The sequence below is a fragment of the Enhydra lutris genome, unplaced genomic scaffold (assembly GCF_002288905.1).
Source record: "Enhydra lutris kenyoni isolate GAN:26980312 unplaced genomic scaffold, ASM228890v2 scaffoldscaffold2, whole genome shotgun sequence".
Classification (NCBI taxonomy): Eukaryota; Metazoa; Chordata; class Mammalia; order Carnivora; family Mustelidae; genus Enhydra; species Enhydra lutris.
The window spans coordinates 58342740-58369905 of NW_019154086.1; the positions used below are offsets into that span (position 1 = coordinate 58342740).

The window sequence follows — 27166 nt, forward strand, 5'->3', positions numbered from 1 at the left end:
TTGGGTTAAAAGACTTGGAATACAAAATCTAAAGAAAATGAGTGTAAAATGGACTTAAAACTGAAACCCCGGTGACCATAATTTCAACTCCATCTGATGACCTAGCTATGCTTTATTAATTTGCAGTGTCTGAGCTTCACTATTCAGAATGTCAGTGTGATTCAATACAGCAAATGAGGTTAAGAAACTACCAGCACTTCTACCCTGTGGAAGGTAGAAAACCAGCAGGAGATCATCTGACCATCGAAGTGGTCACAAAATATAGGCAAAACACATGTGAATTGGACACATAACAAAATGAGGGTGTTTAAGAAGAATGGCGTTCAGCATACTCATGGATTTCTGCTGTTACAGAATTGTCAAAAGCAGTGGTGTGGATGGAGAGATTAGAGAGCCTTGATTGGTCCATGAGGGTTTTATGGAGTGAGTACCACTTGCTGCTGGAAAAGCTGGTATACGGAGAGAAGTGGCATGTGCAACTCTCAGACCTGGACAGGAGTATGGGGGTGGAAGGATGGTGGAACTGTGAGGTTGTTCCTAGGGATGCAGCATGCCCATGGGCCACAGTGGGGTCGGGTCAGAGAGGCAACATTTTGTAGGCAATAGGGAGTAGCTGAGTGGGAGATTGATAGAAGGAAAAGCAATGGTTTAAGAATTGATGTTGCCATTTATGTATGTTAAGGCATGGAAAATTGGGCCAAAGCTGAGGTTATAGCTCTCCTAAAATGGGCCATTTCCCCATTAAAAAAAAAGAGCAAAAAATTAAAACCGGCAACCCCTTCCCATTTCTACTTCTACTTCCACCCAGGCAATCTCTTTCAACAATATTAGCTGATTTTTTTCAATATTTTCCTGCATTGCTATATAACATACATATTGTTACTTCTTGATTTCATGTATTGTGTATTAACTGTTCATTATAAAAAGATTTCTATATTATTTCCTCTGTATCACACATACATATCTTTCCAATTCTCCATCCTCAACATAGCTCCATTGTAAGTTTACTTATGCTAATGTTCAGTATTTACATTATAAGACTGTATAAACACTATTCACAATTATATCCTGTCATAAAGTGTTTTTTCCTTTTTCTGCACAATTCTTATTCTTCCTGGAATTAATAATTGTCTGCTTTGTGTTCTGTGTACTTACTGCTGTCACTGAGTACTTGCTTGGTTTTCTGTCTTTATCACTATGTTAGTTCCAGTCTCCAGCTGTACTCTTCTCAGTCCCATCTTCCTGAAGACTGTGTTCCGGAGTCTTCTGTGCTACCCCTCACTCCTGGTGGTGTTCCGCTGTGCTCCTAGGACCTGCCCTTGCCAACACATCCTCCGTTAGCTTTCTTTCTTTCTTTTTAAAGATTTTATTTGTTTATTTGACAGAGAAAGATCACAAGTACGCAGAGAGGCAGGCAGAGGGGGGGTGGGGCGGGAAGCAGGCTCTCTGCTGAGCAGAGAGCCGGATGTGGGACTCTATCCCAGGACCCTGAGATCATGACCTGAGCTGAAGGCAGAGGTTTAACCCACTGAGCCACCCAGGTGCCCCTCTCCGTTAGCTTCCTTAATAAGGATGCATGAGAGGTCAAGTATTTTGAGTCTTCACATGCATGAAAATATTTTTATCCTACCTGAACACTCAATGATAGTTTGGCTTGGTGTTATTTGTAGGTTGAAATGAATTTTCCTTCAGGAACTGGAAACCATTGCTCCATTATCATCTTATTTCCAGCATTGTCATTGAGAAGTCTGAAGCCATTTTAATTTCCAAGTCTCTTCTTATCCTCTATCTACTCTTTGAAGTCAGTAGAACTTCTCTTTGTCTACTCAGAACTACTCAGAACTACTCTTTGTCTCCAGTGTTCTGATTTAAGTATTTTGCTTTTGGATGGGTGTATTTGCATCCATTGTGCTGGTTGCTTACTGGACATTTTCAATTTAGAAATACGTGTCCTTCAGTTTGGGAATATTTTTCTGTAATAGCTAATGGTTTTCTTCCATTCATATTCTCTTTCTTTTTACAACTTCTCTTCTTAGCTCTTGGACATCTGGGACTGGTTCTTTGATTTTCTTATCTTTTCTTTCCTATTTTCTGTGTTTTATTTTCTGGGAGGTTTTCTTTTTATTTATTTATTTATTTATTTATTTATTTATTTTATTTTATTTATTTTCAGCTTAACAGTATTCATTGTTTTTGCACCACACCCAGTGCTCCATGCAATATGTGCCCTCTCTGGGAGGTTTTCTAACATTTATTCTTCCAATCTTATTATAAATATTTTTCTGTAGTCATATTCTTCATTTCTAAGAAGTGTGTTAAAGTCTGTCAGTATTCTTTTTTAAAGACATATAGTTCTCTTTCATGGATACAGTAATTCCTTTTAGCACTCTGGGTTTATTTCTTTCTTTTTTTTTTTCAATTTTTATTTATTTTTTAAAATTTCTTTTCAGTGTTCCAAGATTCATTGTTTATGCACCACACCCAGTGCTCCATGCAATACGTGCCCTCCATAATACCCACCACCAGGCTCACCCAACCTCCCATCCCATCCCCTCCAAAACCCTCAGTTTGTTTCTCAGCATCCACAGTCTCTCATGGATCATCTCCCCCTCCAATTTCCCCCAACTCCCTTCTCCTCTTCATCTTCCCATGTCATCCCTGTTATTTCTTATGCTCCACAAATAAGCAAAACCATATGATACTTGACTCTCTCTGCTTATTTCACTCAGCATAATCTCTTCCAATCCTGTCCATGTTGATACAAAAGTTGGGTATTCATCCTTCTGATGGAGGCATAATACTCCGTATTATATATGAACTATATCTTCTTTATCCATTCTTCCGTTGGAGGGCATCTTGGTTCTTTCCACAGTTTGGTGACTGTGGCCATTGCTGCTATGAACATTGGCGTACAGTTGACCCTTCTTTTCACTACATCTGTATTTTTGGGGTAAATACCCAATAGTGCAATTGCAGGGCCATAGGGAAGCTCTATTTTTAATTTCTTAAGGACTCTCCACACTGTTTTCCAAAGTGTCTGCCCCAACTTGCATTCCCAGCAACAGTGTAATAGGGTTCCCCTTTCTCCACATCCTCTCCAACACATGTTGTTTACTGTCTTGTTAATTTTGACCATTCTACCTGGTATAAGGTGGTATCTCAATGTAGTTTTGATCTGAATCTCTCTGATGGCTAGTGATGATGAACGTTTTTTCATGTGTCTGTTAGCCATTTGTATGTCTCCTTTGGAGAGGTGTCTGTTCATTTCTTCTGCCCATTTTTGGATGTGATTATCTGTTTTGTGTGTGTTGAGTTTGAGGGATTCTTTATAGAACTTGGATATCAGCCCTTTGTCTGTAGTGTCATTTGCGAATATCTTCTCATATTCCATGGGTTGCCTCTTTGTTTTGTTGACTGTTTCCTTTGCTGTGCAGAAGCTTTTGATCTTGATGAAGTCCCAAAAGTTCATTTTCACTTTTGTTTCCTTTGCCTTTGGAGACATATCTTGAAAGAAGTTGCCGTGGCCGATGTTGAAGAGGTTACTGCCTGTGTTCTCTAGGATTCTGATGGATTCCTGCCTCACATTGAGGTCTTTTATCAATTTTGATTTTATCTTTGTGTATGGTGTAAGAGAATGGTAAAGTTTCATTCTTCTACACATAGCTGTCCAATTTTCCCAGCACCATTTATTGAAGTGACTGTCTTTTTTCCACTGGATATTTTTTCCTGCTTTGTTGAAGATTGTTTGACCATAGAGTTGAGGGTCCATATCTGGGCTCTCTACTCTGTTCCACTGGTCTATGTATCTGTTTTTGTGCCAGTACCATGCTGTCTTGGTGATCACAGCTTTGTAGTAAAGCTTGAAATCAGGCAACGTGATGCCCCCAGTTTTGTTTTTCTTTTTCAACATTTCCTTAGCAATTCGGGGTCTCTTCTGGTTCCATACAAATTTTAGGGTTGTTTGCTACAGCTCTTTGAAAAATGCCAGTGGAATTTCAGTAGGAATGGCATTGAAAGTATAGATTTCTCTAGGCAGTATAGACATTTTAACAATGTTTATTCTTCCGATCCAAGAGCATGGAATGGTCTTCCATCTTTTTGTGTCTTCAATTTCTTTCATGAGTGTTCTGTAGTTCCTTGAGTACAGATCCTTTACCTCTTTGGTTAGGTTTATTCCCAGATATCTTATGGTTTTTGGTGCTATAGTAAGTGGAATCGTTTCTCTCATTTCCCTTTCTGTATTTCCATTGTTAGTGTATAAGAAAGCAACTGATTTCTGTACATTGATTTGGTATCCTGCCACATTACTGAATTGCTGTATAAGTTCTAGTAGTTTAGGGGTGGAGTCTTTTGGGTTTTCCATATAAAGTACCAAGTCATCTGTGAAGAGGGAGAGTTTGACTTCTTCATTGCCAGTTTGGATACCTTTTATTTCTCTTTGTTGTCTGATTGCTGTTGCTGGGACTTCTAATATTATGTTGAACAAGAGTGGCAAGAGTGGGCATCCTTGCCGTATTCCTGATCTCAAAGGGAAGGCTGTCAGCTTTTCTCCATTGAGGATGATATTCGCTGTGGGTTTTTCATAGATAGATTTTATGAAGTTCAGGAATATTCCCTCTATCCCTATACTTTGAAGCGTTTTAATCAGGAACAGATGCTGTGTCTTATCAAATGCTTTTCTGCATCAATTCAGAGGACCTATGGTTCTTCTTTCCACTCTTATTGATTTGTTCTGTCACATTGATTGATTTGTGAATGTTGAACCACCCCTGCATCCCATGCATAAACCCCTCCTGGTCACGGTAGATAATCTTTTTAATATACTGTTGGATCCTATTAGCTAGGATCTTGTTGAGAATCTTAGCATCCATATTCGTAAGGGATGTTGGTCTGAAATTCTTTTTGGTGGGGTTTTTACCTGGTTTGGGGATCAGGGTAATACTGGCTTCATAAAAACAGTCTGGAAGTTTTCCTTTTGCTTCAATTTTTTAAAAGAGCTTCAGGAGAATAGGTATTATTTCTTCTTTGAAAGTTTTGTAGTATTCCCCACGGAACTGTCAGGTCCTGGGCTTTTGTTTTTTGGAGGTTTTGATCACTGCTTCAATCTCGTTACTAGATATTGGTTTACTCAGGTCTACTCAGTCAGTTTCTTCCTGATTCAGTTTTGGAGGTTTATAGGTTTCCAGGAATGCATCCATATCGTCTAGGTTGCTTAATTTATTGGCATATAACTGTTGATAATAATTTCTGATGATTGTTTCTATTTCCTTGCTGTTATTAATGATCTCTCCCTTTTCATTCATAATTTTATTAATTTGGGTCCTCTCTTTTTTTGTATTAGTTTGGCCAATGGTTTATAGATCTTATTGATTCTTTCAAAAAACTAGCTTCTAGTTTTGTTGATGTGTTCTACTGTATCTTTAGTTTCTCTCTCATTGATTTCTGCTCAATCTTATTATTTCCCATCTTGTGCATGGAGTTGGCTTAATTTGTTGTTGATTCTTTAAGGTGTAAAGAGAGCTGGTGTATTCTGGATTTTCAATTTTTTTGAGGGAGGCTTGGATGGCTATGTATTTCTCCATTAGGACCGCCTTTGCTGTATCTCATAGGTTTTGGACTGAAGTGTCTTCATTCTCATTGGTTTCCATGAATTGTTTAAGTTCTTTGATTTCCTGGTTGATCCAAACATTCTTTTTTTTTAATTTTATTTATTTATTTGACAGACAGAGATCACAAGTAGCCAGAGAGGCAGGCAGAGAGAGAGGAGGAGAAGCAGGCTCCCTGTTGAGCAGAGAGCCCGATGTGGGGCTTGATCCCAGGACCCTGGGATCATGACCTGAGCCAAAGGCAGAGGTTTTAACCCACTGAGCCTCCCAGGCACTCCAGATCCAAACAGTCTTAAGCAAGGTGGCCTTTTAGCACTCTGAAGGTGTTAATGATTTTTTCCCTGAAATTTTCATCTTCCTTATATGGTTTTGGTTTCTGATGAGTTGCTTTGTTTGTGCTTATTTATTTGATCTGTTTTTGTCACATTAGAGGCTTTTCTCAGATGGTTATCAAGCCTGAATACTTTAAAGAGTATTCCAGTACAGTTTCAATGGAAAGCTCTGCAAGAATGGGGTTGGGGGTGGGGGTCTTGGCCGCTATGAGTGTCATAATAGTGAGCCCTAGCTGAGCTGTATTGTTGGGAAACCCTCAGTGTAATTTTTGTTATGTCTTTCCTTCTGGGCTAGTCCAGTTTCTCAGAGAAGGCTCCTACAGTCTTCTGCCTGAAGGCCTAGCTGACAGCTTTCTGGGACCCAAATGAGAAAATAAATCTGGGTTCTCAGCACCAAGTATGTATTCTTTAACCCTGCTAATCTCCGTAAGGTCCCCCTGACAACTGTACCTGATATATCCTCTAATCCAGAAATGCTTTGTTCTGCTCTTTCCAGAGAATAAGCATCTAGTCTCTGTGGAGGTGGGGGAGCTAGTGCCAGATGGGAATCTGGATGCTACTTCTATTTCTCTTCCCCTTTCTCCCATCCCCAAAGTGAACTCATGCCATCCATCTCTGAGTCTTTTAGGGTATTCCAAATAATAATCAGACTGGTTTTCTCTTCTGGCATGGGCCTCAGATTGGTTTTCCTGGATTTGCTGCCATGTACTCTTCAGCTTCTAACATGCTGACACTGTTGTTCCCTCTGCCATCCTACCCATATTTCGTTAGGGGCTGAAGTAGATTCCATCTGTCCCCACATTCTACAATGGAGCCTTTTAGAATAACACTCTTTGAGTATACATAATTAGTTTGTGTCTCTTTCTTATAAAACTAGAATACAGGGGGAAATAAACTTTTAACTTTGTGTGTTGTACTTTGGCTACATGAAGAATGGACTGAATTAGGATCAGATGAGAGGATGATGGTTTTTATTTGTGTACTTCGTAGTAAATTGATGTGTGTATGTGTGTGTGTTTTATAGGTTGTGGTTCCAATACCTTCATGGTTAACAAGAACCAGAAAATCTGTCACAGATGATCCTCAAAAATTATCAACGGAATTGTCTATAATTTTTAAGTACTCTCCATTTAGAAATGAAGCTGAACTGATGCAGCAGTTTGATGTGATCTATGGGAAATGTGGTAAGATCATCCAAACTCTGAAGTTTTGTTAGAAGTATTTTGTTTTTAGTATCTTTCAAAAGATACTCTACATACACTTTTATATTTTTTTCTATTTATAATACCATGCAGGATCTCACATGTGGGCAGTCATTCATTGTATCCACAGGAATTTTGTCTTAAGTGAATCCAAACATGAATAGCTCCAAGTCCCTGACACTGGAAGAAAGAGTTGTACTTGGATGAGCTTGGTGAAGGCTGGATAAGAAGGGGTGGCATAGTCTGTGACCCCAGGGAATCCATAGTCCCTGCATTACATAGCAGAATTAGGACATGCTTACTGCAGGGTCTACGACTAGATGATCTCATATATATAAGACAGTTAGCAGTATATAAGCCAGTGAATCCAGGTTTCTGAGGCATAGAGTTTCTGTTTTTTCTATATTCTTTCAACCTGCACCAGCTTTCTACTCAACATGTAGAATGCCCTGTGTCTACTAACATTTTCCAGTGCCAGTCCTTCTCTAGATGTTTGCCTTTCTTATCTGGAAACAAGAAGAATCCTACTCTAGAGAAAACTATGTGCATTTTCCTTTTTGGAACTCCTTGATTTAGATAATGTTTTTAGTGAAATTCTTTTTTTTTTTTTAAGAATATATATATATATGGGGCGCCTGGGTGGCTCAGTGGGTTAAGCCTCTGCCTTTGGCTCAGGTCATGATCTCAGGGTCCTGGGATCGAGTCCCGCATCGGGCTCTCTGCTCAGCGGGGAGCCTGCTTCCTCCTCTCTCTCTCTCTGCCTGCCTCTCTGCCTGCTTGTGATCTCTGTCTGTCAAATAAATAAATAAAATATTAAAAAAGAAGAATATATATATATATATATATATATATATATATACACACACACACACACATATATAAAAATATATATATTTGAGAGAGCGCAAGCCAGGGGGAGACATAGAGGGAGAGGGAGAAGCAGACTCCCTGTTCTACCCCACGACCCTGGGATCGTGACCTGAGCCAAAGGCAGGCACTTAACCCACTGAAATTCTGAAAAATTTGTTTCTGACTTGGCTTGTATTACCTTCAAAATTTCTTCTCTAATTTATGGCATTTTGTTTAAAAATGATTTTTTGTTATCCTTTCCCTTTTAGAGGAAAACTAGTGGCAACTCAATAAATACTAATCTTCTTAATGTATACATGTTATACTTTTTTTTTTCTTCTAATTTTTGGGGAGAGAGCGGATGCAAGCAGTGGGGGAGGGACAGAAGGAGAAAGAGAAAGAGAATCTTAGGCAGGTTGCACGCTTAGCGCAGAACCCAAGTTGGGCCTTGATCTCGCGACCTGCAGATCATGACCTGAGCCGAAATTAAGAGTCAGACCCTCAACTGACTGAGCCACCCATGCACCCCTATACATGACATAATTTAAGGACAGCTAATGTTAACTTGTTAGCTGACTTTTAATTGTGAAATACTCATGTAAGTACTAATGAAGGGTGTGCTGTTTCTTGAATACTTTTCTAAATGTTTTATTAAAAATTAACACATTTAATTCTCAAAATAATTTATGTGTTCTGTTGTGTAGATTAGAAAAAATTAGGTTCAAAGAAGTTAGGAAACTTATCTGAGGTCATTGTGCTGGTAAATAAATGGTTGATCCAGGATTTGGACACAGGCATTCTTAGTCACTGTGCTGTTTGTTCTCTCTTGTGTTTTAGTACTACCAAGAGAAGTATAATTGGTTCTTTTAATTTCTCTGACAATCCTGTTTGCCTTTGTATCATAATCAATTTTGTAAAGAATTTGGATTATTTTGTTAACTATGCTGTAGAGCTGGGGTCAGCAAATGTGGCCTGCAGGTCAAACCCAGCAATGCTTGTTTTTGTAAATGAAGTTTTATTGGATTATAGCCACACTCATTCATTTATGTATTCTCTGTGGCAGCTTTCATGCTACAGTGATGGAGGTAAGTTGTGAGTAGACGTGGCAGAGACCATTTGGCCTGCAAAGCCTGAAATGTTTGTTATCTGGCCCTTTACAAAAAAAGTTTGCCAACACCTGTTATGGGGTCTAAAAGCAATTCTTTGTATCTGTACAAATTTTAAAAACTCATCTTTGTTCTTATGTGCATTGATTATAGTTCCACCAGTGAGACCTTTACCTACAATATAAATTTTAGCTCAGACTCCTAACAGTTTTCATAATGCAAATTATGAAAAGAGTGCCAAAGTGTAGAATCTACATTGAGAGACTTATTATGAATTGAATAGGAATAAGCACGATAACACAGAAACTCAACACTCTTTGGCAGAGAGTGGAATTTGCCGTGAGACTTACATCTTGGAACTTACCCAGGCATATTACTTACTGAAGTACAGAAGGAAATTTGGTCTAGAGTTGGCTTAATTCCATAGATGAGATAATAGCACTATAACTAATATTTAGTGTAATTAAAGTATTGACAAGTCAAACGTCCTTTTTTTCCTACTAGGTACTTTGCTGGTTATTTATAACTTGAAGCTTTTGCTTAGCGGAGAACCAGAGTTGGATATTAAGACCGACAAGGAAGATATACTAATGGCTGGAGCTCTTGAGGAGTGAGTAGTGTTTGTATTTGACAGAATGTCTCTCAGTGATGGCAGCGAGCTAGCTTTGGAGCTCTGTGTCCTGGTTCTAGGTCTGAGGCCCCTGTTCTTAGGTTCTAGGAACCTCCCCACTAGGTTCTAGGACAGTTCATTTTTTCCCAATTACTGATGAAGTAAGTTAGGCTAGACCACTGATTCCCAAACCTGGCTCACTCTCTGAATGACCTGGATAGCTTCTTAAGAAGTATAGGATTTTGTCTTATCTCAGACTGTGTTGAATCAGAAACCTCCCAGTATCAGGCCCCGGAATCAACATTTTTCACATGTTCCCCAGGTGACTCAGAGGTGACTGCACATTTGGGAACCACTGGAATAGCACCTCTAAGCTTCTCTAATTCTGAAACTCCTATTTGATGAATATCAAAACTGAAAAAAACCCTCAGAGTTCATTATCCATTACATGTCATTAAAATTGGGCATCAGTGGGCACCTGGGTGGCTTGGTTGGTTGGGCGACTGCCTTTAGCTTGGTTTGTGATCAGGGAGTCCCGGAATGGGGTCCTGCATCAGGCTCCCTCATTGGCTGGGAGTCCTCTTCTCCCTCTGACCCTCTCCCTTCTTGTGCTTTCTCTCTCACTCTCTCTCTCAAGTAAATTAATAAAATCTTAAAAAAAAAGGGGGGGGTGCATCAGTGTGGTGTGAAGCAAAAAGAAATAGGACCAGCTGACAATTCAGAATGGCGCTATGAACTTCATAGTTGTAGTTTATAAGTAAATAAATTGACACATCATTTTTCCTGGCTCTTAGGGATCTGTAGGAAACAGAATAAGGAAGCATTGACAAGCGTGAGTGAAAAGGATAGAGAAATAATGAAACAGTGACTGAACCTAAGTTTTTCCAAAATAACTTTGTATTTGAAACTTAGCAGCTTGAGCCCACAGTCTCTTAGTGTCAGAACTCTGGAGCTAGAAGGGATTTTGAAAGAGTTAAATTCAGACTGATTCATTTTAATTAAATACTGGTATTGTCCAGTGGAAATGGAATGAGAGACACAGATATTAACCCTATATGAAATCTAAATTTTCTAGTAGCCTCATTAGGAAAAGTAAAAAGAAACCGGTCAAATTAATTTTAATAATATTTTGTTTAATCTGTTATATATAAAGTATAATTTTAATATGAAAAATATTAATGAGACATTTTGTACCCTTTTTCCTACTAAATCCTTGAAACCTAGTGTGTTTTTTTTTTTTTTTTTAAAGATTTTATTTATTTATTTGACAGACAGAGATCACAAGTAGGCAGAGAGAGAAAGAGGAGGAAGCAGGCTCCCTGCTGAGCAGAGAGCCTGATGTGGGGCTCGATCCCAGGACCCTGGGATCATAACCTGAGCTGAAGGCAGAGGCTTTAATCCACTGAGCCACCCAGGCGCCCCCCTAGTGTGTTTCTTAAACCTAGTGTGTTTCTTACACAGATAGCGTGTGTCAGTTTGGACTAGGGCCCAACAGCCACATATGGCCAGAGGCTACCATATTGGACAGTGCAATTTTAGATTAAGAGACCAAGACTCAAGTAAATACATAAAATTAACAGAGAATTTCTTCTGTCTTTGAGGTGAAATTTGAAAGTCCCTTCCCCAGTTAGAAAATTTAATGTTTGATAATGCACTTTTAGATTATCTTTCCTTTTTTCTAATTTATATTTTTCCTCATTTCATTCTAATGTATTATTCTTGATTTATACAGAAATGAAGGTTTTTGTCTCTTAGAAAAAAAAAATCCAGCCTCATTACTATTGTACAAATGCTGGGAACCCTTTGGCAACATTAACACGCCGATATCAGAAAGGAGGCACAGACCTGTTACTGGCACCTCCATTACCACCTCCTCTTTACCCCGGCCCTGCCCTTCTCACAGCCGCTTCCAAAACCAGTATCTCATGCTCTTTAAAAGCTCTGAACCCAAATTTTCTAACAGTTATCTGTCAGAGTGCCTTGGCATTTCAGCACTAGCATCGGAAAACAAACACATTATTAGAGGAATAATTTGACAGCTAATTTCTTTGGGAAAAAGTTCTTACTGTTTCCAGATTGTTTAATGAAGTCAGAAGCTTCTTAAGCCATTTAAAGAATCACAAAATGAAGAAAATGGGTCAGACTGGGACATGTACAGTTTAATTTTGGAACATTGACCACGTTGGATTTGTTTGTTTGATTTTTCAACATTTTTTGTAGTTTCATCATAAGAAAGGCTTTTTAAAGAAAGGGTGGAGGATTTTTATGAGGATGGGTTGTTGTAAAGAGGAGACATCATTTCTCTACCAAGGGTGCTATCTATACATTTCATGGCTTATGATACAAGTCTCACAGTAGTGCGAAAGAGGGACAGCAGTACCACCTCCTGGGGACGAATGATATGTAGTTTTCCCCTCTGAAAAGTCAGTGGGTCTGACATTAACACCCAATCCGTCTTCATTAAGGGGCTGGAAAACTGTTAACTCTTACAGCCGAAAGAATACTCTAGTCGAAGATGGATCTTTCTCTGACTCTTCTTCCATTTATGACTTCTGATACTTGAATTTCTGATCAAGTACAGTTTACCTAATCTTGTTTTCAAGAACAAGTGGTTTAGTAATGTAACAACTCCTTTGCCATTTCTTTTTCTTGTGGTTATGGTGTCCCCTTAAAGCCCCTGGGCATGATTCTTCATCTGTTCTAAACAAGTTTCAAACCTTGGAACTATGCAATTTCCACCTTTGGTCTTAGACGGCGTGGTCCTGCTGATTCTGAAAATAATTTTCTACATAGAAATAGGAAAATTAAAGCCTTCAGACTTTTTTTCTGACACATTTTCTTTCAATTTTGTTTATTATAAAATCAAAGGTGAGACAGTATTTTTAAAAAATTTTACAGAAAAGAATTTATCATAATTGATCAATAATTTTTGTTATTCAATTCTGTTTTTTTAAGTATGATTTCTCCCTTTTTTGCATTTACGATTTGCTTCTGAACTTTAAGTTATTATGTAGTCTTGGTAAGTCTCATTTTATAATGATTTCTTGATAAGTGGTTTTACAATAGTGCATTAAATTGATTCATCATAGATTCTATAGCGATTTCATTTTTGATAGTAGCATGGGTCCAAGTGTTTTACATTATTTTTAGATAATTTTTTTTGCTTTTTTATATTAACTTATAATGTATTATTTTTAATAGGGGTACAGGTCTGTGAACCATCAGGCTTACACATTTCATAGCACATACCCTCCCCACTGTCCATAACCCCACCACCCTATCCCTACCCCCCAACCCCCAGCAACCCTCAGTTTGTTTTGTGAGATTAAGAGTCTCTTATGTTTTGTCTCCCTCCCAATCCCATCTTGTTTCATTTTTTCTCTCCCTTCCCAGCCGTCACCCCCCACCCTGCCTCTCAAATTCCTCATATCAGAGAGATCATATGATAATTATCTTTCTCTGATTGACTTATTTCACTCAGCATGATACCCTCTAGTTCCATCCACATTATTGCAAATGGCAAGATTTCATTTTTGATGGCTGTATAGTATTCCATTGTGTATATATACCACATCTTTTTTATTTATTCATCTGTTGATCGGCATCTAGGCTCTTTCCATAGTTTGGCTATTGTGGACATTGCTGCTATAAACATTCGGGTGCACGTGCCCCTTTGGATCACTACATTTGTATCTTTAGGGTAAATACCCAGTAGTGCAAATGCCAGGTCATAGGGTAGCTCTATTTTCAGCTTGTTGAGGAATCTCCATACTGTTTTCCAGAGTGGCTGCACCAGCTTACATTCCCACAACAGTGTAGGAGGGTTCCCCTTTCTCTGCATCCTTGCCAGCATCTGTCATTTCCTGACTGGTTAATTTTAGCCATTTTGACTGGTGGTATCTCATTGTGGTTTTGATTTGTATTTCCCTGATGCCGAGTGATACTGAGCACTTTTTCATGTGTCTGTTGGCCATTTGAATGTCTTCTTTGCAGAAATGTCTGTTCATGTCCTCTGCCAATTTCTTGATTGGATTATTTGTTCTTTGGGTGTTGAGTTTGAGAAGTTCTTTATAGATCTTGGATACTAACCCTTTATCTGATATGTCATTTGCAAATATCTTCTCCCATTGTGTTGGTTGTCTTTTGGTTTTGTTGACTTTTTCTTTTGCTGTGCAAAAGCTTTTGATTTTGATGAAGTCCTAATAGTTCATTTGCCCTTGCTTCCCTTGCTTTTGGTGATATTTCTAGGAAGAAGTTGATGTGGCTGAGGTTCAAGAGGTTACTGCCTGTGTTCTCCTGAAGGATTTTGATGGATTCCTGTCTCACATTGAGGTCTTTCATCCACTTTCATTTATTTTTGTGTGTGGTGTAAAGAAATGGTCCAGTTTCAGTTTCATTCTTCTGCATGTGGCTGTCCAATTTTCCCAATACCATTTGTTGAAGAGATTTTTTTCTGTTGGACATTCTTTCCTGCTTTGTTGAAGATTAGTTGACCGTAGAGTTGAGGGTCCATTTCTGAACTCTCTATTCTGTTCCATTGATCTATGTGTCTGTTTTTGTGCCAGTACCATGCTGTCTTGATGATGACAGCTTTGTAATGAGTTTGAAGTCTGGAATTGTGATGCCACCAACTTTGGCTTTCTTTTTCAACATTCCTCTAGCTATTCAGGGTCTTTTCTGGTTCCATATAAATTTTAGGATTATTTATTCCATTCCTTTGAAAAAAATTGATGGTATATTGATAGGGATTGCATTAAATGTGTAGATTGCTCTAGGTAGCATAGACATTTTCACAATATTTGTTCTTCCAATCTGTGACATAGAATAGTTTTCCATTTCTTTATGTCTTCCTCAGTTTTTATGAGTACTTTATAGTTTTCTGAGTACAGATTCTTTGCCACTTTGGTTAGGTTTATTTCTAGGTATTTTATGGTTTTGGGTACAATTGTAAATGGGATTGACTCCTTAATTTCTCTTTCTTCTGTCTTGCTGTTGGTGTATAGAAATACAACTGATTTCTGTGGATTGATTTTATATCCTGATACTTAATGAATTCCAGTATGAGTTCTAGCAGATTTGGCATGGAGTCTTTTGGGTTTTCCACATAAAGTATCATATCATCTGCAAAGAGTGAGAGTTTGACTTCTTCTTGGCTGATTCGGATGTCTTTTATTTCTTTTTGTTGTCTGAATGCTGAGGCTAGGACTTCTAGTACTATGTTGAATCGCAGTGGTAATAAAGACATCCTTATTTGTTACTGACCTTAGGGGAAAAGTTCTCAGTTTTTCTCCATTGAGAATGGTATTCACTGTGGGTTTTCCATAGGTGGCTTTTATGATATTGAGGTATATACCCCTGTCCCTACACTGTGAAGAGTTTTGATCAAGAAAGGATGCTATACTTTATCAAATGCTTTTTCAGCATCTATTGAGAGAATCATATCTATTTTTTTGAACAGTTTTAGGAGAACAGGTATTAATTCTTCTTTAAATGTTTGGTAGAATTCCCCTGGGAAGCTGTCTGGTCCTGAGCTCTTGTTTTTTGGGAGATGTTTGGTGACTGCTTCAATCTCCTTACTGGTTATGAGTCTGTTCTGGTTTTCTGTTTCTTCCTGGTTCAGTTTTGGTAGTTTCTGTTTCTCTAAGAATGCATCCATTTCTTCTACATTGTCAAATTTGCTGGCATATAGTTGCTCATAATATGTTCTTATTATTATTTGTATTTCATTGGTGTTAGTTGTGATCTCTTCTCATTCATTCATGATTTTATTTATAAGTCTGGCCAGGGGTTTATCAACCTTATTCATTCTTTCCAAAAACCAGCCTCTAGTATCATTAATTTGTTGTACTGTTTTGTTTTGTTTTTTGTTTTTTGGTTCCTATTTCATTGATTCCTGCTCTGGTCTTTATTATTTCTATTCTCTTGCTGAGTTTAGGCTTTCTTTGGTGTTCTTTTTTCAGCTCCCTTAGGTGTAGGGTTAGGTTTTATACTTGAGACCTTTCCTGTTTCTTGAGAAAGGCTTGTGTTGCTATATACTTTCCTCTTAGGACAGCCTTTGCTGTGTCCCAAAGATTTTGAACAGTTGTGTTTTCATTTTCATTTGTTTCCATGAATTTTTAAAATTCTTCTTTAATGAAGAATGGTTAATCCATTCATTCTTTAGTAGAATGCTCTTTAGCCTTCATGTATTTGAGTTCTTTCCAACTTTCTTCTTGTGATAGAGTTCTAGTTTCAAAGCATTGTGGTCTAAATATATGTAAGAAATGATGCGAGTCTTTTTTACTGGTTGAGACCTGATTTATGCCCCAGAATGTGATCTGTTCTGGAGAATGTTCCACGTGCCCTAGAGGAGAATGTGTATTCTGTTGTTTTGGGATGAAATGTTCTAAATATATCTGTGATGTCCATCTGGTCCAATGTGTCATTTAAAGCCTTTATTTCCTTGTTGATCTTTTGCTTACATGATCTGTCCATTTCAGTGAGGGGGATATTAAAGTCCTCTACTATTATTGTATTATTATTGATGTGTTTCTTTGATTTTGTTATTAATTGGTTTATATAATTGGCTGCTCTCATGTTAGGGGCATAGATATTTAAAATTGTTAGATCTTCTTCTTGGACAGACCCTTTAAGTATGATATAGTGTCCTTCCTCATCTCTTATTATGGTCTTTGGCTTAAAATCTAATTTATCTGATAGAAGGATTGGCATCCCAGCTTTATTTTGATGTCCATTGGCATGGTAAATTGTTTTCCACCCCCTCTCTTTAAATCTGGATGTGTCTTTGGGTCTAAAATGAGCTTCTTGTAGATAGCATATTGATGGGTCTTGTTTTTTTTATCCATTCTGATACCCTGTGTCTTTTGATTGGGGCATTTAGCCCATTTACATTCAGGGTAACTATTGAAAGATATGAATTTAGTTCCATTGTATTGCCTATAAGGTAACTATTACCGTATACCATCTCTGTTCCTTTCTGATCTGTTACTTTTAGGCTCTCTCTTTGTTTATAGGACTCCTTTCAATATTTTCTATAAGGCTGGTTTCATGTTTGCAAATTCTTTTAGTTTTTGTTTATCCTGGAAGCTTTTTAATCTCTCTTCTATTTTCAATGACAGCCTAGCTGGATATAGTATTCTTTCTTTCTTTCTTTCTTTCTTTATTTTCAAAGATTTTATTTATTGATTTGACAGACAGAGACACAGTGAGAGAGGGAACACAAGCAGGGGGAGTGGGAGAGGGAGAAGCAGGCTTCCCACCAAGTGGAGAGCCCGATGCGGGGCTCGATTCCAGGATCCTGGGATCATGACCTGAGCCGAAGTCAGATGCTTAACGACTGAGCCACCCAGGCACCCCTGGATATAGTATTCTTAGCTGCATGTTTTTCTTGTTTGGTGCTCTGAATATATCATGCCAGTCCTTTCTGGCTTGCCAGGTCTCTGTGGATAGGTCTGCTGCCATTCTAATATTTCTGCTGTTGTGTGTTATAGACCTCTTGTCCCGAGCTGCTTTCAGGATTTTCTCTTTGTCACTGAGACTTGTAAGTTTTACTTGTAGATGCCTGGGTGTGGATCTATTTGTATTGATTTTGACGGGAGTTCTCTGTGCCTCCTGGATTTTGATGCTTGTTCCCATCACGATATTAGGGAGATTCGCTACTGTCATTTGCTCCAATATATCTTCTGCCCCCATGTCTCTTTCTCCTTCTTCTGGGATCCCAATTATTCTAATATTGTTTTGTCTCATGGTATCACTTATCTCTCGAATTCTCCCCTCGTGGTCCAGTAGTTGTCTTTTGCTCAGCTTCTTTATTCTCCATCATTTGGTCTTCTATATCACTAATTCTCTCTCCTGCCTCATTTATCCCAGTAAGAGCCTCCATTTTTGACTGCCCCTCATTAATAGCTTTTTTGATTTCAACTTGTTTAGATTTTAGTTTATTTTTCCAGAGAGGGATTCTCTGATATCTTCCATGCTTTTTTCGAGCCCAGTTAGCACCTTGATAACCGTCATTCTGAATCGTCTAGTTCTGACGTAGTACTAATGTCTGTATTGATTAGGTCCCTAGCCGGTGGTACTGCCTCTTGTTCTTTTTTTTTTTTTTTTTTTTTGGTGAGTTTTTCCACCTTGTCATTTTATGCAGATAAGAATAGATGAATGAGAGAACAAAATACTAAAAGGGTAGCAACAACCCCAGAAAAATATACACTAACCAAATCAGAAGAGACCTGAAACTGGGGCGGAAATAAAGGGGCAAAAAAGAAAAAAATATATATGTTTATGTATATATATATAATTAGAGTGGTGAATAGAACAGAGCCAGACACTTGATTTTGAGTATATTTTGGTCTGTTAGAAGAAACTACCTCCCAAAATTTTAAAGAAAGACTATATATATATATATATACACACACACACACACAAAAATAAGGGTAAACAGGATGAAGGGATGGAATATGACTATGAAGATGAAAATTAAAGATTCTGAGAAAGGAATTGATAAGTTGGTTGAATAAAGAAAAAAAAAAGAATGTGATCAGGCTGGAGATGAGAACAAAGCCGTCTGCTAGATTTAGGGTATATTTTGATTTATCAGAAGAAACTGTTTTCCAAAATTCTAATGAAAAAACCTATATGTATACAAAAAATAGGGTTAAATACAATAAAGGGATAAAATATGACTATAACGATGAAATTTAAAGATTTTTAAAAAGGTATTGATAATGTAAAATCGTTAAAAATGTTAATATAGGAAGAGGACAAATTTAAAAAAAAGAATAAGAATAAAAATTTTAAAAATTTAAGTTTGAAAGACTAAAGGATCATGGGAAAAAAACCCATGAATTCTGTGTTGCTTTACCCGAGCTCTGGAGTTCTGCAGTTCTCATTGATTAGTAAACTTGGTCTTGGCTGGATTTGGATTTGGATTTTCTTGCTGATTTTCTGGGGGAGGGATCTGTTGTAGTAATTCTCAAATGTCTTTGCCTGAGACGGAATTGCACCACCCTTGCCAGGGGCCAAGATAAGTAATCTGCTTGGGTTTGCTCTTGGTAGCTTTTGTTCCCTGAACACTTTCTGTACAGCTTTGGAGAACAGGAATGAAAATGGCAACCTCCCAGTCTCCTGCCTCATAGGAGCTGAGAGTTCTGAGCCCCACTCCTCAGTGCGCCCTCAGAGAAAAGCAGTCAATCCCTCCCACCTCCCTGGTTTCCAGTTGCGCTCCAAACTCACCCAGCCTGTGACCAAGCGTTTCTATCTCTGGGGCACAGGCCCCTTTGGAGTCTCTAAACCCAGCAGATTCCTTCTGCATGCTCCCGTGTTCCTCCTCCCAGGGGAGGAAGGAGGGGGTCTCCCCAGATCTCCCACTCATGGGGGTCCCTGCTCAAAAAGCAGTGGTCCGACTGTGCCTTGGATCATGGTTTAAGATAATCCCAAGCTGAGAGCCCACTCCTCAGCTCCATCCCTGCAGCTTGCCTCCCCACTCCAGTACCTGAGAGCTCTGCTGCACTCAGGCACCCCTAGTTTTTCTGTGATCCCGTGGGTCCCAAGACCACACTGTCCCTGCGAGGGGGCCTCCCCTCCAATACTTAGCCTCTGGAGTGACATCCCTCAGTGGAAAATACTTCCCAAAGTTCTGATTTTGTGCTGCGCTGCTCTACCGCTTGCCAGGAGCCAGCCCCTACCCCTGCGGTCTGTCTTCCCACATGTTGCATCAGATTCATTTCTCCACACATCCTGCCTTCTGGAAAGTGGTCAATTATCTATTCCTGGGGTTGCTGCTCTTCTCTTCTCTCTCCTTTTGAGTTTGTAGCTGTTCAGGATGGTTTGATATCTAGCTGAACTCCTGGGACCTCCGCCATCTGCTCCTCTCTTGTTTATAGATAATATGGAAAGAAACATTTTCATACAGATGGGTTTTTTTTAGAAAATTGTTTAATGATTTTATTTGAGAGAGAGAGTGTGTGTGCATGAGCAGGGGGGAGGGGCAGAAGGAGAGGGAGAAGCAGACTCCCCACTGGGAAAGGAGCCCGATGCAGGGCTCAGTCTCATAACACTTGGATCATGACCTGAGCAGATGTGTAACCCACTGAGCCACTCAGGCACACTTGAATTGTTTTATATATTTATTTATTTTAAACAAATTCCCATGAAGGGACCTACTGAGTCAAAGTATCTGGACTTTCATATAGTTCTTGTGAATATTTCATATCAGTTGTAAATTTTGCAATCAAAACCCTTTATTTGCTTTGGGCTGAGGCTGTATAATCATAATCTGACCATCAGCAAGGCCTTGTTGCAAAATGACAATAACCTCATAAAAATTTCATTAGGAGTGATGTTCAAGTACACAGGCAGTGGCATGTGCTTTGGCAGTGTCAGTCTAAAGACAGCCCGTTTCTCTTTAAAAAATGTAGATAGATAAGTCATCTCAGAATTTCAGAATCAGATGAGGCAGAAGTTTGCATTTAACGTATGATATATTAAATCAGAATTCGAATCTGTGAATGTGGCATGTGGAGAGTGCCAGGGAGTCATACATTGTTGCAGGGTGATTTGCATAAAGTGGGTTATATCTGCAGGGAAAGAATCTGCCATTTTAAATTTAGGCAAAGTGCCCTAAAAGGGAAGATGACAATATGAAAAATAATTTTGTAAGAAATCAAAATAAAGTTAAGACTTTGGAACAAAAAGGCAGGGGAAGGGCTGAGAATATGGAATATTAATGAAAATAGTAGTGAACTAATGACAGAAAATAAGAGGTTTCTTCAGAGCCGGCTTAGACAATGTTTCTTTGTTAATTTATGTTGAGGTAATTTTTGGAACTCTGGACCAAGTCCCACATCTCAAACTTTGGCAAATTTTACCCCCACGAAGTTTTTTTTTTTTCCTTTGAGGTAGTCAAAACAAAGTCAGATTAACTGGTTCTCTCCTTCTCACTGGTGGCTGTTAGTAACCTTTAGTTACAATCATGCACATGATTAAAATCAGAGTGATTTGCAGAGGTCCTCTATTGGTTGAATGCAGTAGGACTGAGCAAATGGTTGTGACAGGTGGTAGAGGGGCGGGTCTGAAGAGGCCAGTGCCTGGCCTTGCCTCACATGTGGTTAGTATCAACTGGCTTCTGCAGAATTCACAGGATTGTAATTCTACTTCCGTATTCTGTACCCAGAGAGTCTATATAGATAGCAGATACGGAATTACTCTATCATTCAGATGTTTTAAATTTCCTTCATAGGACATAGAATCCTTTATGTGGATATGAGTATGGAATTATAATTTCAAAATTGAGATCTTGAAATTTTATATAAGGTATGCCACCAAATCCTGGGCCCAAGTGTTAGTTTTTTTCACACTCTCCTCTCACTCTTTGTTGTGGTCTTCCTGGTAGTCCAGCACCTGCTCTAGGGATAGTAATCTTTGGGGCAGAGGTAGAGTGGGCCTCAAGTAGTACACAAATATGAGTTGATTGAAAACTACTTAAACATACATAAATATATCCACCAGTGTAACAGTGCTTTCTCATTCTCTACCCCAACCTCCTTCCCACCATCTTGTTTCTACTATAGAAACCATTCTGCAACTTGGGTTTTTAAATATGTCATCTAGATTTTCCAGTAGTTGTCAGTTTAAATTAAAGTCATCCTTTTTGTCTTCATGGCTTTTTCTTTTGATGTAATTTAGTCTTTTCAATAAGGTTTCAAAGATAATACAGAGAATTCCAACACACCTTTCCCTCAGATTCCCCAGATGATATTCTCACACTTGCTCTATTGGTCTTCCTCTCCCTCTTCTTCTCTTTAAGTATGGTAGAGACCCATGCATTCCTTCTAATTTTAAGGATAATAATATGTCACTGCCAGTATTTTGTGGCCAAAGTTGTCCTAGCTTTGGCTAGGGAGAGCCTGTTCAAGTGGGATTTATTTTTTTTTAATTTAAATTCAATTAATTAACATATAGTGTATTACTAGTTTCAGAGGTAGAGGTTAGTGATTCATCAGCCTTCTAGAGTACCCAGTGCTCATTACATCACATGCCCTTCGTAATGTCCATCACCCAGGTACCCCAACCCTCTACCCACCTCCCCTCCAACAACCCTCAATTTGTTTCCTATGATTAAGAGTCTCTTATGGTTTGTCTCCCTCTCTGCTTTCATCTTGTTTTATTTTTTCCTCTCTCCCCTTGTGATCCTCTGTTTTGTTTCTTAAATTCCAGATATGAGTGAAATCATAGGATGATTGTCTTTCTTTGATTTATTTCAATTAGCATAATACCCTCTAGTTCCATCCATGTTGATACAAACGACAAGATTTCATTTTTTTGATGGATGAGTAGTATTCCATTGTGTATATACCGCATCTTCTTTATCTTTTCATCTGTTGGCAGACATCTGGGTTCTTTCCATAGCTTGGCTTTTGTGCACATTGCTGCTATAAACATTCAGGTGCACATGCCCCTTCGGATCACTACATTTGTATCTTTAGGGTAAATACCCAGTAGTGCAATTGCTGGGTCATAGGGTAGCTCTATTTTCAACTTTTTGAGGTAACTCCATCCTGTTTTCCATAGTGGCTGCACCAGCTTACATTCTCACCAACAGTGTAAGAGGGTTCCCCTTTCTCCGAATCCTTGCCAACATCTGTCATTTCCTAACTTACTGATTTTAGCCATTCTAACAGGTATGGGGTGGTATCTCGTGGTGGTTTTGATTTGTATTTCCCTGATGCCGAGTGATACTGAGCAATTTTTCATGTGTCTGTTGGCCATTTGAATGTCTTCTTTGCAGAAATGTCTGTTTATGCCCTCTTCCTATTTCTTGATTAGATTATTTGTTCTTTGGGTGTTGAGTTTGATAAATTCTTCGTAGATCTTGGATACTAGCCCTTTATCTGATATGTCATTTGCAAATATCTTCTCCTATTGTGTTGGTTGTCTTTTGGTTTTGTCGACTTTTTCCTTTGCTATGCAAAAGCTTTTGATCTTGATGAAGTCTCAATAGTTCATTTTTGCCTTTGTTTCCCTTACCTTTGGAGATGTGTGAGGCAAGAAGTTGCTGCAGCTGAGGTCACAGAGGTTGCTACCTAGGTTTTCCTCTAGGATTTTGATGGATTCCTGTCTTACATATAGGTCTTTCACCCATTTTGAGTCTATTTTTGTGTGTGGTGTAAGGAAATGATCCAGTTTCATTCTTTTGCATGCAGTTCAAGGAGCTTTTGTGTTCTTTTGACATATAACCATCATTTTAAAACATTTTTTGGCATCATAGGATAGTCCAGGCTCATATTATACTACTTCTGTTGCAGTAATGTAATCAGCCATTTCTCCAAGGAATCCTGGTTTCTTTTATTGGATAATTATAGTCCTCATTTTTTATTTTTATTTTTTAAAAATATTTTATTTATTTATTTGACAGACAGAGATCACAAGTAGGCAGAGAGGCAGGCAGAGAGAGAGAGGGGGAAGCAGGCTGCCTGCTGAGCAGGGAGCCCAATGTGGGGCTTGATCCCAGGACCCTGAGATCATGACCCGAGCCAAAGGCAGAGGCTTAACCCACTGAGCCACCCAGGTGCCCCTAGTCCTCATTTTTTAAAATGATTTTTTAAAAAGTCTATAAGCTAGTAAATTACTATACATTAGTGTATAACAGTTTTTGCATAATATTAAGTTATTTTGCATTAATATATGGTATGTCAGTACTCCCTAACTAATGATGGGAGCTTAAGTTGACTTCACTTTTTCACTATTTTAACAATGCTTATCTGTATTTTTTAAAAAAGATTTTATTTATTTGAGAGAAAGAGAGCAAGCAAGCAGCAGGGAGGTTTGGAGGGAGAGGAAGAGAGAGAATCTAAAACAGACTCCCCACTGAGTGAGGAGCCTGATGTGGATTTTGATCCTAGGACTCCAAAATCATGACCCGAGTGAAACCAAGAGTTGGCCACTTGACTTACAGCCACCCAGCTGCCCTGACACTTGATCTTTTTTAAATTAAAATTTGTATTCGGGTAACTGTAGACTCATAAGCAGTTTTAAGAAATAATATAGAGAAAGTCTATGTACCCTTTGCTCTGGTGCCCCATTGCTGTTACTTTGCTAAACTTGTAGTACAACATCACAACTAGGACATTGACATTGATGCAGTCTACCTAGCCTGGGTCAAATCCACCAATACATCAGACAAGGATCTTTCCTGTTGCCTTTTTTTTTTTTTTAAGATTTTATCCATTTATTTGAGAGAGAGAGCAAGTGTGAGAACAAAAGAGCACAAGCAGGAGGAATAGCAGAGGAAGAAGGAGAAGCAGACTTCCCGTAGAGCAGGGAGCCTGATACGGGGCTCGATCCCAGGACCCTGAGATCATAGCTTGAGCCAAAGGCAGACACTCAACTGACTGAGCCACCCAGGTGTCCCCTTCCTGTTGCCTTTTATAGCCACATACACTCTCCCTCCTCTTTCCCAACTTGATTTTTAACATTGTTAGTATTGTCCTTTGTTTAATAGAAATTTTTGATATTTTGAGATCAAATCTGAAATATTTTTCTTTATGAGTCTCTTTTGCATTTCTAAACCTCACATAGGTTCTTTAACCAAATATATTTTCTTATCATTTCTTTCAATATTTGTAGTTTATTTCTATAGCTTTTTAATCTATCTGGAATTTGTTTTTTGAACATGGTATGTACATGGGGAGGACAGATTAATATTTTCTAATGGATATAGCATTTTAAAAATAGTTCAGGCTTTCCTACTGATTTGAAATGCATCACTAATATAAGCTAAATTCTCATCATATATGGATCTGTTTCTATGTGGCCTATTTCTTTTCATATATTTTTTCTGTTCTTGCTTAATTAGAACTTTTTAATTGCTATAGCTTATATAATGTGTTTTGTTATTTGGTAGGGCAAGTACTCCTTCACTGTCCTTTTTAAAAATATTATGATTGTACTTGCAGATGTTCAAAATCAGTTTTTAAAGTTTTATTACAAAAAACGCTCTTGGGATTTAGACTGGGAGCTCATTGAATTTATGGATTAATTGGAGAAGAACTGACATATTTATGTTTTGGTTCTTATTTCAGTCTTACATATAGTTGAGTCGAGTTTTACATCATCGTATATAAAATAGTAGTTAAGAACAAGACTGGTAGTTAGACTGTATGAGTTCAGTTTGTATTTCTATAAGCTGTGTTAATATGGGGAAGGTAGTTAACCTTACAGAGCCTCTATTTACTTATCCAAAAATTGCAATAATAATAGCAGTTGTATTAATAGTAGTATGTCACAGCATTGTTGTGAGGCTTACATGAGGTATGAGCTGAAAAGTGCTTAGACTACTACCTGGCACAGAGTTCATATTCAGTAGTTGTTGGATATTATTATTTCTTCTTATAGGTCTTGGACATTTCTTTCTCTTTTTTGTACATTTCTTAAGTTTGTAGGTATTATAACTCTTCTTGGCATTCAAATAGGATCTTTTCTCTATTGCTTTTTCTAATTACTTAATTGTTAATGTGCATACAGGAAAACTGCTGACTTTCTAAAAAAATTTTATTTATTTATTTTGGCAGAGGAGGGACAGAGGAAGAGGGAGAGTCTCTAAAGCAGACTCCACTCTATCTCATGACCCTGAGGTCATGACCTGAGCTGAAATCAAGAGTCGGAGGCATAACCAATTGAGCCACCCAGGCACTTCAAAACCATTGACCGGTCAAAAACTTTTGATTTTTAGGGGCACCTGGGTGGCTCAGTGGTTAAGCCTCTGCCTTCAGCTCAGGTCAGGATCTCAGGGTCCTGGGATCGAGTCCCACATCGGGCTCTCTGCTCTGCAGGGATCCTGCTTCCTCCTCTCTCTCTCTCTCTGCTTGCCTCTCCACCCACTTGTGATCTCTCTCTGTCAAATAAATAAAATCTTTAAAAAAAAAAAAAAAAAACTTTTGATTTTTAAAAAAAAATATTTTGTTTATTTATTTGACAGAGAGAGATCACAAGTAGGCAGAGCGAGAGAGGAGGAAGCAGGCTCCCCTCCGAACAGAGAGCCCAATGCGGGACTCAATTCCAGGACCCTGAGATCATGACCCGAGCCGAAGGCAGAGGCCCAAATCACTGAGCCACTCAGGCGCCCAAAAACTTTTGATTTTATATCTCACCATTTACTGAATTCTTTTATTCTAAGTTTTCAGTTGAATTTTCTATTTAGTTTTTATTTGCAAATAGTTATGGTTTTGTGTCTTCATTTCTGTTACTCTGTTTTAACTAACTGGTTAACTAAGAGTGGTAATAACAGACATGATTTTTGGTTTGGTTCTGTCTTTTTTTTTTTTTTTTTTTAAGATTTTTTTTTATTTATTTGACAGAGAGATCACAAGCAGGCAGAGAGGCAGGCAGAGAGAGAGGAGGAAGCAGGCTCCCTGCTGAGCAGAGAGCCCGATGTGGGGCTCGATCCCAGGACTCTGAGATCATGACCCGAGCCGAAGGCAGCGGCTTAACCCACTGAGCCACCCAGGCGCCCCGGTTTGGTTCTGTCTTAATGGGATTCTTTTATCTTTGACTATTAGGTGTGATATTTGCTTTAGTTATTATTCCTTCTAATCAATGCCTTTTGTCAAACATAGGAAGTCATTTTATTTCTAGTTTATTGAGTGACTTTTATTTTTCACATCAGGAAATTGATGTTAAGTTTTTGTCAATGCTTTTTGATGTCTGTTGAGATAATTTAGTTTTGTTTTTCTCTTTTAGTCTGTTAAAGAAGTATATTTATTTGAGTAAAGCTTGTGATACTGAACTATTATTCTTCTATTCCTCAAACCCAACTAGTTCACTGTGTTAATTCCACTGGTATTTTATTTAATATTTTTTGCCCTTATGCTTACACATGAGACTGGGCTATAATTATGCTTTTATTTTCCTTACCTTATTTAGTGTTAGTGTATAGATTATGGAAGAATGAGTTGAGAAGTTTTTTTACCTCTTTGGTTGATTTGGAAGAGGTTATGTAAAATGAGTCTTTAGTTTGCCTATAGGTTTGGTAGAAATTCTCTGAAAAAACTGTAATCTTCTCTTTTTTTTTTTTTTAAATTTCTTTTCATTGTTCCAGAATTCATTGTTTATACACCACATCCAGTCCTCCATGCAATACGTGCCCCCCATAATACCCACCACCAGGCTCACCCAACCTCCCATCCCACCCCAAAACCCTCAGATTGTTTTTCAGAGTCCACAGTCTCTCATGGTTCATCTCCCCCTCCAATTTCCCCCAACTCCCTTCTCCTCTCCATCTCCCCATGTCCTCCATGTTATTTCTTATGTGCCACAAATAAGTGAAACCATATGATAATCGACTCTCTCTGCTTGACTTATTTCACTCAGCATAATCTCTTCCAGTCCTGTCCATGTTGATACAAAAGTTGGGTATTCATCATTTCTGATGGAAGAATAATACTCCATAGTATATATGGACCACATC

The 27166-nt window shown here is 38.3% G+C and overlaps 1 protein-coding gene across 1 annotated transcript in view; it reads left to right on the plus strand.

Moving 5' to 3' along the window:
• The window catches only part of LOC111146439 (MORC family CW-type zinc finger 1), a 172867-nt gene that overhangs the window by 16065 nt on the left and 129636 nt on the right, over positions 1–27166 (plus strand). The window contains 2 exon segments of the mRNA XM_022501999.1: positions 6963–7122; positions 9600–9705. Coding sequence (XP_022357707.1) covers positions 6963–7122; positions 9600–9705 — 266 coding nt within the window.